The sequence below is a fragment of the Nansenia antarctica genome, assembly GCF_963989245.1.
Source record: "Nansenia antarctica genome assembly, chromosome: 2".
Classification (NCBI taxonomy): Eukaryota; Metazoa; Chordata; class Actinopteri; order Argentiniformes; family Microstomatidae; genus Nansenia; species Nansenia antarctica.
The window spans coordinates 64,780,615-64,789,799 of record NC_137675.1 but is presented as its reverse complement, the minus strand read 5'-3'; the positions used below and the strand labels follow the sequence as shown (position 1 = coordinate 64,789,799).

The 9,185-nt window shown below is 49.3% G+C and overlaps 1 protein-coding gene across 1 annotated transcript in view; it reads right to left on the bottom strand.

The window, feature by feature from the left end:
• Positions 1-354: 354 nt before the first annotated feature.
• Positions 355-9,185, bottom strand: part of arhgap44a (Rho GTPase activating protein 44a) — a gene marked incomplete at both ends in the record, with an annotated part of 29,487 nt that continues 20,656 nt past the window's right edge. Inside the window, 9 exons of the mRNA XM_080523964.1 lie at positions 355-509; positions 2,382-2,774; positions 2,938-3,083; positions 4,429-4,926; positions 6,182-6,370; positions 6,479-6,496; positions 7,825-8,008; positions 8,118-8,209; positions 8,569-8,682. Of these exons, the coding sequence (XP_080380090.1) occupies positions 355-509; positions 2,382-2,774; positions 2,938-3,083; positions 4,429-4,926; positions 6,182-6,370; positions 6,479-6,496; positions 7,825-8,008; positions 8,118-8,209; positions 8,569-8,682 (1,789 nt within the window). The remainder of the gene's footprint in view (positions 510-2,381; positions 2,775-2,937; positions 3,084-4,428; positions 4,927-6,181; positions 6,371-6,478; positions 6,497-7,824; positions 8,009-8,117; positions 8,210-8,568; positions 8,683-9,185) is intronic.

Below are 9,185 nucleotides of genomic sequence, written 5' to 3'. Positions count from 1 at the left end.
CAAAGAACCAAGAAAACAACAGTATCCACAAAGCAAAAAATACTTAACGTGGCATAATACTCCTCTCCATCCAGTCTTCCCTCCAAAGGCAACTGCTCCTCCTCTATGGCATTTTGGTGCGTTTGTACTTTGTATAGTCACATTTACGTACTATTTTGCGATTCTAAGAGATGAGTTTCCTTGCAGCCTGTAGCAGATGCGAGGGAGGGTTCAGTTCTGGTTCTGGGTCCAGGTGGGCATGGTTGAAGCCTGGTCGGGGGCCCCTGGGGGAGGGCCTCAGTGGTGGCGTGTGACAGTTACAGTATGTACAGCTGTAGGGGTGGCAGCCAGATGAGCTGTGATGATGTCAGAGGGTCATAAGGTGGTGCTCTGGGAATCCTCCTCAGACACAGCTTCCCCCACTGGAGAGTCTGCCACTGCCAGGGACCTCCTGCAGGGGGCGCCGCTGAACTCATCGATGAGGCTGTCCAGATTGACATTGATGGAGGGGATTTCATAATTGAAGTAATCTACTGTCGAGCATGGTAGTAGAGGTGAGGATGAGTATAATGGTGGTGGTGGGCATGGTTATGAACATGAACATGAGGAGGAGGAGGAGGAGGCAGAGGAGGAGGCATATGGTAATGATAATGGGGTGTAAAAAAGGAAGAGAGCAGAAAGCAAAATTAACTTTTTGGAGTCAGAACTCAAGGTTAGAAGCAGATGTTTGTCTTTGTTGGAAGGAAGCAGCAGGTCAGTGTGTTTGCCTGTGACACATTCTACACAGGGATGTTGTCATAGTTGTGTTACTAGTAATACATCTCTATCAGATAGCTCCGGAGAACTATAGCGACTGTACATTATATACTGTATATGTCACAGTTCTTTGTGCTGCGCAAAAAATAAACTGTTAGTTCAAGAAATACAATAACAGTACTTCAAAATGATTGCACAATGACACGTTACACATTTACAACAAACGACCAGATTTTTTTCAACACAGAGGCAACAAGATGTGTGTGGAGGAGCTCTGTGAAAAATGGCACCAAGACACCGAGGTGAGATTGAAAATAACGATGGGAATCTCTATATTTCATGAGGGAGGGGCATACTTGTTTTGTAATTTTGTGGAGGTATTGCTCCATCTCATAGACAGAGATAACAACCAGAGAATGATGACTTCCGCTGTGTAGGAATGGGATGGAGCGGGGGGCGGAGTTGTCAGGGGGCAGCGAAGAAGAGGAATCACCAAGCGATGAGCCTGCCAGAGGGTGGGTGGGTGGAGGGCGGAGTTACCTGTAGCCCACACATCGCTAATAGGGGCATTAGAGGGGGAGGGGTTGTCTGCTGGTATACAGCTGGGAAAGGGAGGGAGGCGGGGGGGACGGTAAAGATGGAGTTACACCCTTTTGGAAGCGACGTCTGCAATGTGAGCGCGGTGGGGTTGCGCTCTGGGAAGTCCTTAAGCCATGCATACAGATAGTGAAACACCATGCAAGACGCTACGCTGGGCACACTAACAGAATGGGATAGCATCAGCGCGAGAGTGAATGAGTCAGTGAGTGAGAGCTCGTCGACTAACAGGTAACGTATGTTTTGAAGCAGGCTGCAGGAGAACCCAGAGGCAGCCTCAGCACCAGGCCAGGCGGTGAAGATGAAGCGCAGATACTGGCGGTACTCGCTTACCCTAAAAGTCCCCCTCACACTTAGCCCACACTGAATCCCCTGGCCTCACACAGCTGCAAGGTACACAATAGTAGCAGGGGGAACAAAAGAATTATAAATATATAACAAGAGTGACTGGTATTGTACAGGTATTGAACACCTCATGATATCATAGCATCATAGACAAGAAGAATCTGAATCTAGTCGTGGAAGCCCTGCTCTCCTGTCCTGAGAGATTGAACTGGTGGTGGTGTGTCTGTGTGAAGCCTGACCTACCTCTGCCGAACTGTATGAGGGGTCTGAATAACACAGATAAACAGAGAGCACAGGATGAATCTAATGGGAACTTCCATAGAAGCAGGACACGCTATGCTTCAGTGATGTTTCCTCACGTTACCCAGAAACATCATCACATAACACAAGCAATGGATACATACTGTAGGTCAGGAGTTTTTCTATTCGCTACAATTGCACAAAAAAGTCCTAATATTTACATTATTGTTCTCAGGCGTACTGTGTCTAAAAAGGCAACCGTTATTCAGTAAAAGACATTCTTTTGAGACCGGACGATATCGGTCCTCTTAAATTTCAACAACAGGTGCAATACTGTGGCAAACTTCTGAGAGGGGAGTCCTACACTCGCCCAGCGTCTCCGTTGGACAGTGCCACAGCGAGTCTGAGAGAGGGACGCTGCATCGCCACCTGTGGTGCAGCCATGGGCAGGGCGGGGTGTTTACCTGTGGACATGCTCTCCCCGGGGGACAGTCCGTCCAGGAGGCCCTGCTCCAGTGGCTGGGGGGCCGCGGGGCCAGAGAGCCCCGGAGGGGCCGGGGGCGGCTGAGGAGGGGGCAGGCTGGGTCTCTGCCTGGGCTTAGGGGTGGGCCGGGACTTGGTGAGCGTGCCGGTCAGAGATGGAGGGGAGGACAAAGAGTGGGGCGCCCCCAGGGGGGTCTGCCCGGGGGAGGACGCGAGCGCTTGTCCAGGGGGACAGGCCAGTCCGTAGGGGGAGGGGGTACTGGGAGGGGTGGGGGACAGGCTGACCGGCGACGGCTGACCTGTGGACTGGTCTGACATTCCACCCGACTGGCCGTAAGGAACCTTGGGAGGCACAGGGGCCAGCTTCTTAGAGCCTGGAGAATACAGAGAATATCGTTAACATCCATCCCAATAGATACATAAGCATGCAAATGATCTTTCAATATAAACATATATCGCATGCAATTCTTATCTCGAAGCTGCATCAACTGTTATTCAACTGAGTCATTGATTCTACAGGGAGACCAAGATACTGACCTTTGCGCAGAGTGTGTGGGCTGTGCTCTGTGGAGTGGGGAGACTGGCTGCAGCTCTGTTGCCCACAGATAGGGGGCACCGTTGGGCCCGTCACTTGGATGCCCTTGTGCCCAATCACAGGAGAGAGCTCTTTACTCTTCAATGTACTGGAGAGGAAAAGAGGATGTTACTGCCCACACAGCACAGTATCTGCTTGCACAGTCCATTTATTGAGAGGTCAATCATCATCGTCAGTCATCAATCATCATCATCATCATCATCATCACCATCACCATCACCATCACCATCACCATCACCATCACCATCGCTGTCAATATCCATATCAGTGGTTTCCAAGCTACTAAAGAGAACTGGATCTCAGGTTTCTCCTCACTGTTCAAAGTCATCCTGCCATTAAAACGTTTGGAATAATAAGCCAGAATCGTCATCACAGTATAACGGTCCTGACTCATATGAACACCCAGACCCACACAGTGCATTAACTACATCTTGAAAAACGTACAGTGCCTGCCTGCCTGTTTGCCACTGAATGGTTTCTACCTAGTGCTTTCGCTGCTACCTTCTATCTAGGCAGAGAGGCAGACCGGAGAGAGCTGTGTGCTTCCAGGGAGGGACGTCTGGATGAGGATACAGTACACAGGGTAGGAAGATGGGGGAAGGGGGTAACCAGGCAGGCTTGTTCTGAAACGCTGACAGAGAATTGGTCTAATGATTCATGCTGTCCTGTCTGTATCATTTATTACTGAAGGATTATGACTCGTCGTGAAACTTTGTCGAAAATATTGGAGGAGTAACTCAACAGCCATGGTCTAACTTGACAGATTCTTGAAATGTATGTCCTGTGTTGTATTGCTGTACAGTTTTAGAATGCGTGACCTCCTAGATTTCATTATGCCTGATGTGTGTGCGTGTGTGTGTGTGTGTGTGTGTGTGTGTGTGTTTGTGTGTGTTTTTTGCATGACTCAGCACACAAGCGTAGGAAGATGTTGAGCCTCCAAGGACACTATTGGTGGGCATGGATCACAGGGATGTGCAGCCCAGCAGGACAGGGGCTTTTACTAGAAAGATGTCCTGCTCATCTCATAAACCTTCCTTATAGGTTTACAATCCAAAACGCCTATCAGCAGATCAGTAAACCGTCTCTGCGAAGTACAAAAGTAAATACAGTCATATGCTTCTTAATAACCATATGCAGTGTTATTCATGTATTTATGCTTTATTCTACGCCAGGCTCTGCGCTCTCGGAAAGCCAGTAACATCCTCAGTTGCTAGGCAACCCCCATGAGAGGCATCCCCTGGCAACGTGAATGTTACAGAATCTGAGATATGGGATTGAAAAACAGCAAAAAACAAAATATGAGCCAGCGAGATAAAGGAGTGGAGGGACATGTGGCAGCCCCCTCAGTGAGGCTACTGTCTCTGTGGTGCTGTACATCCATACTGGCCACTGGTTGGTGTGTTTCTCACCGCGGCACGGTGTGTTGTATTTACCTAGTCAGCCTGGGGGGTCCTCTCTCTCGGGCACATGGACAGGCAGCCCACGGCGGGGGCGCGGACGAGGGGAGGCTAGGGGGGTTGCCAAGGGACAGGTCGTGGCGGGTCAGTACCAGGGGGGTTTTCATGTAGAGGGGCGAAGCGTTAGTGTCGGGCGGGGCCGCATGCGACACGTCGCCAGATGGGCCGTGCTTGGGAAAGTGCAGGCAGCTGGGTTTGGGGTTCGAATTGATGTCAAGCGAGGAAGAGGATGAGGAAGAGGAGGAGGTGGGAGGCGGGAGCGTGGGGGTGAAGCCAGACCATCGAAGGGCGGGGGGTGGGGAGCCAGGGGGCTGGGACTCGGGACCCGGGGCCACAGGACGAGCGCAGGGCGGGGCTTTGGGGTAGAAGTGGTGGGGGGCAGAGGAGGTGGGGTAGGGAGGGGGTGGCCGGTCCTCCCCTGGGGGCGGGTAGACATGAGAGGAGTCCGGCCGATTGGGCGACACGTCGTCTGAGCTGTAGATATTAAAAGAATAGACAGCACAAAAAGAAATAGCTCTAGTAATTGAACAGGGAGACGAATTGGTGCGCTTGTGGATTAGCTTGTTTTGACTACTGAGGTGTTAGTTTGTTAGTTGGTTTATCTTATCCGAGCAAAAATCAGCATTTTTTCTTGGTGTGGAAAAAGGCAGACGGTGGGAACCAAGCTTAGCACACAGTCAGCTTTGTGAAGTAAAAAAATACAAGCACAAAGAAATAGCAAAGCAAAGAAAAAAGAAAAGTTCAGATTCCCAAAGGAAATGGACAGATTACACTGCATTGAACTCCTTCTGTGATGCCCTTGTGTCTGCACACTGCATGGAGCTGTCATGAAACCGTCTAAAGTACCAGAGCGCTGTTCTGCACTGCAACCCACACGATACAAGGACCGTAACTAACACTAAAAAGTAGCTTTTACAACGAAATATCGTCCTTTGTCCCCTCTACAACATACAGTATGGGTCCCCTATTGGATATTGTGTTTTTGATATAGTTCTCTCAGTCAGCCCAGGGCAGTGTGAAACAGACACAAAACCCTTTCATTGGCTGAAAGAGCCACAGAAGAGTAGAAGAAGCCAGTCAAGCCAGAAGCGTTTCTTACAACCTGTCTGCAACACAGCAGCAGCCACGATGAAGTGATAATCAGTGTATTTAACTTGGATGATCAGAGTGAAATTCACTTGGTGAAAGCGGAAAAAGAAAGTACTCACGGCCACCGCTGCAAAGCCATACCACATCAATGGGAACTGTTTGAGTAGTCACATGCTCTCAGAGACTTGGTGATAAGTGCCAGTGAAATAAAGAAACCTCCAGATTGAGTGATAAAAAATGTACCCTATCAAAAAGTGAAGTAACACCAATCCCCCTTTAGAAACGTCCACAGTGACACAATCCTAACAAATGTAAGAAATAGATGGGAGGGAGAGGGAGAGAGAGATTGAGAGAGAGAGAAAGAGAGAAAAGAAAAACAAGAAAGAGAAGAAAAAATGAGAGGGATGAGATGGCAAGAGATGGCAAAAGCACGGTGAAAGAAAACGACACGCTGAGGAAATAATAGCTAATGTGCCAACCGAAACATGACTCAGCCACACAAGCTGAAAAAGCAACAAAAGGGCACGGTCCAAGTCATAAGGTGATGGTGATGACGGTGGTGATGAAGAAAGGGAGGTGAAAGAGGAGGAAGGGGAGAGAGAGGGAGAGAGAAAGAGAGAGAGCCTCCAGGGGGACTTACCCGACCCTGTCCCCTGGTGGGGGGGTGGGGGAGGGGGAGGTGGCCAGCTCTCCAGGCTGCTCGGGGATGAGGGTGTCGCCGGGGGAGCCGGGCATCAAGACGCTGGGTGGGGTGGAGGAGGACTTGCGCGCTAGCGTGGACGAGCCCTTACGAGACACCCAGGACGTGTCCATCACCCGCACTCCCATACTGAGGAGAAAACACAGCAATCGCTGAGTTCAAGTCAGTCAGGAGAGAGGGAAACGAAGGGCAAAGGGAGTGGGTAACACAGAACAAGATAGAAGTCATATACAGTACCTTTGTATCTTCCTAATGCTGCTTTGATAGGGCAGAGAGCACATGAGAGACATGTGAAAGGTCGATACACAGTAGAACAGATTCTCAATCACATCCACTCTGTACACGTTAGTGTAGTATGTTAGGAGGAAGGATACAGAGGAGGACTGTGTGTGTGCATGTTTATGTGTGTGTGTGTGTGTGTGTGTTAATGTGTGTGTGTGCATGTTTATGTGTGTGAGTGTGTGTGCATATTAATGTGTGTGTGTGTGCGTGTGCATGTTTATGTGTGTGTGTGTGTGTGTATGTGTGTGTGTGTGTGCATGTTTATATGTGTATGTGTGTGATGGAAGGATGAGATCAGGAACAATGAGAGAGGGTGTTCCAGTGGTGAGGACATGCCTGTCCAAATGAGCAGCCTGCACTTTCCTACTGAGGGGCAATTAGTACTTTGTTTACACTAATTAAGACAAGACTCCCCCCCCTCCCCCGGATACACACACACACACACACACACACACACACACACTAACAAACACACACAGGCAGCAGCACAACTCTCCGCTATGACCAACAATGACCTGCCCCGCAATGCTGCGCCTACCAAACTGCAAGTTTTCCCTAAACAGACAACAGCTATCTAACTGACTACAGTACCTATTCAACTATAGCATTATCTCAAATGAAAGATATACTGTATAAGCCTTCTTTGTGAAAACAGAAAGACTTAAGTGTGTGATGAGAAAAAACTATGTTCAAAATTGTTGGGGGGAGTAGCCTACAGCAGAGGCAGTTTTCAGAACAGTCTGGTGATTTTCCACCTGGTGACTCAGGCAGGGCAGGTGACGTGCCAGTCTGTCTGGTGGGCAGGATGGGCTGGGGCTGAGCACTGGCGCACGGGGCTCTGCAGGAGGAATATATCCCGAGAATGAGAAGCAACGAGCGACACCTCCATCACTTCCTTGTTGCCATAGAGACGGTGCCGCTCAATAGGCCAAGTCTATTCAAATGAGGCCTGCTTGCGTTCCCAGGACGGCCTCCTGCCTCTCTAGATGAGGGTTGATAACACGAGAGGTAATTGGATGGGAGAATGATTGACAGGTTGGATATTCGCTGTCATAATGGGCCCTATTGAGACCTCGGAGCTCAAACATCGCTGCATATGTAGATACTGCGCCAGAGTGTTGTGTTTTTCAACGAGTGTGTAGTATTGTGTGTAGTATTGTGTTTCTCAAGGGTTATGGTGCAATCTTCTAAGAGACCGACGGAGAGAACAGAGTGGGAGTGTGTGTGGGTTGGATGTGCGAGAAAAGGAGAGAGAGAGCGAGGGAGGACAGAAAGAGGGCAGCAGCTTGCACAGAGCCTACCCGTCCTTTTTGTAAAATTCCAGCATCATGTTGTCTGTGGCAACGCTGAGTGGGCGTCGGCTCTGGTCGTGCGGCTGCTTGCGCTCTGATTGGTCCATGTCTGGCGAGGGCATGGAGCTGTAGTTGGAGTTGTGGTTGGTGTGGATCGGACTTCCGTAGCAGCCTGTCAGATTGAACTCAATTTCTAAGGAAAGAAGCAAGGAATTACATTCATATTCGAATAACAATGTGCTGACACATGTGTGTGAGTGTGTGTGTGTGTGTGTGTGTGTGTGTGTGTGTGTTAATCTCACCTCCGGGAAAGAACCAGTCAGCATGCTGGATGATGGGCTCAATGATGCCCACGATCTGAAGCGACACCGTCGTCATCATCTCCGTAATGTTCCTGGAAAAAAAACACCACAGTCAGTCCACTTAAGTCCCCTTATGGACATTCAAAGTCCATTCACTGACATATATAAATGGACTGCACTTATATAGCGCCTTTATCCAAAGCGCTTTACAATGGCCTCTCATTTCACCCATTCACACACCAATGGCGGCAAGCTACCATGCAAGGCGCCGGCCCGCTCACTGGGAGCAATTGTGGGGTTCTTGTGGGGTTCTTGCCCAAGGACACTTCGACATGTGGCCAGCCGGGGCTTGAACCGCCAATCTGCCAACCTTGTGATCATTAGATGGCGGCTCGACCTCCTGCGCCACAGCCGCCCCACTGACCAAAGTCAGAGGAGAGGAAACACATACCCCTCTGAGGTTGTCCATAGCAGGTTAGGCCCGAGAACAATCGCCATGTTACCAGGAGTCATCTTGTTGTCACTCTGGTACTCTGTCAGTTTGGCTAGGAATTTGATAAGGTATCTGATAAGAAAAGGAGAAATAACAACAGAACAACAACAACAACATGACTAAAACACACTAGAGCCTATTGGTTCAAGCTTCTGAGCCATACTGCCATGGCTCTCTCTCTCTCTCTCTCACACACACACACACACACACACACACACACACACACACACACACGCTTCATCGCTGCAGGTCTCTCTGTTGGTTATCAATATTTCAGTGTACACTGCCAAGGGGAGTCTAACCCAGATACGGTAGGAGGTGCAAGACACATGCATACCTAGGAGGACTAACACCAGACTGAACACACCATGTGAACCTACGCACCACAGGGAGCACTTATGGCCTCATGTAAACATATCACATATCCATAAATATGTTATTAACTCAACCCATGAACAAATATTGTTTCAGTTTGGATTGCTGTATGTCTCTAATGGTGATGGGAGATTCTATTATCCTGAAATTCTCTGTGAAACATGCTGTATTTTACAGTACCGTTTACGAAACAAAAACAT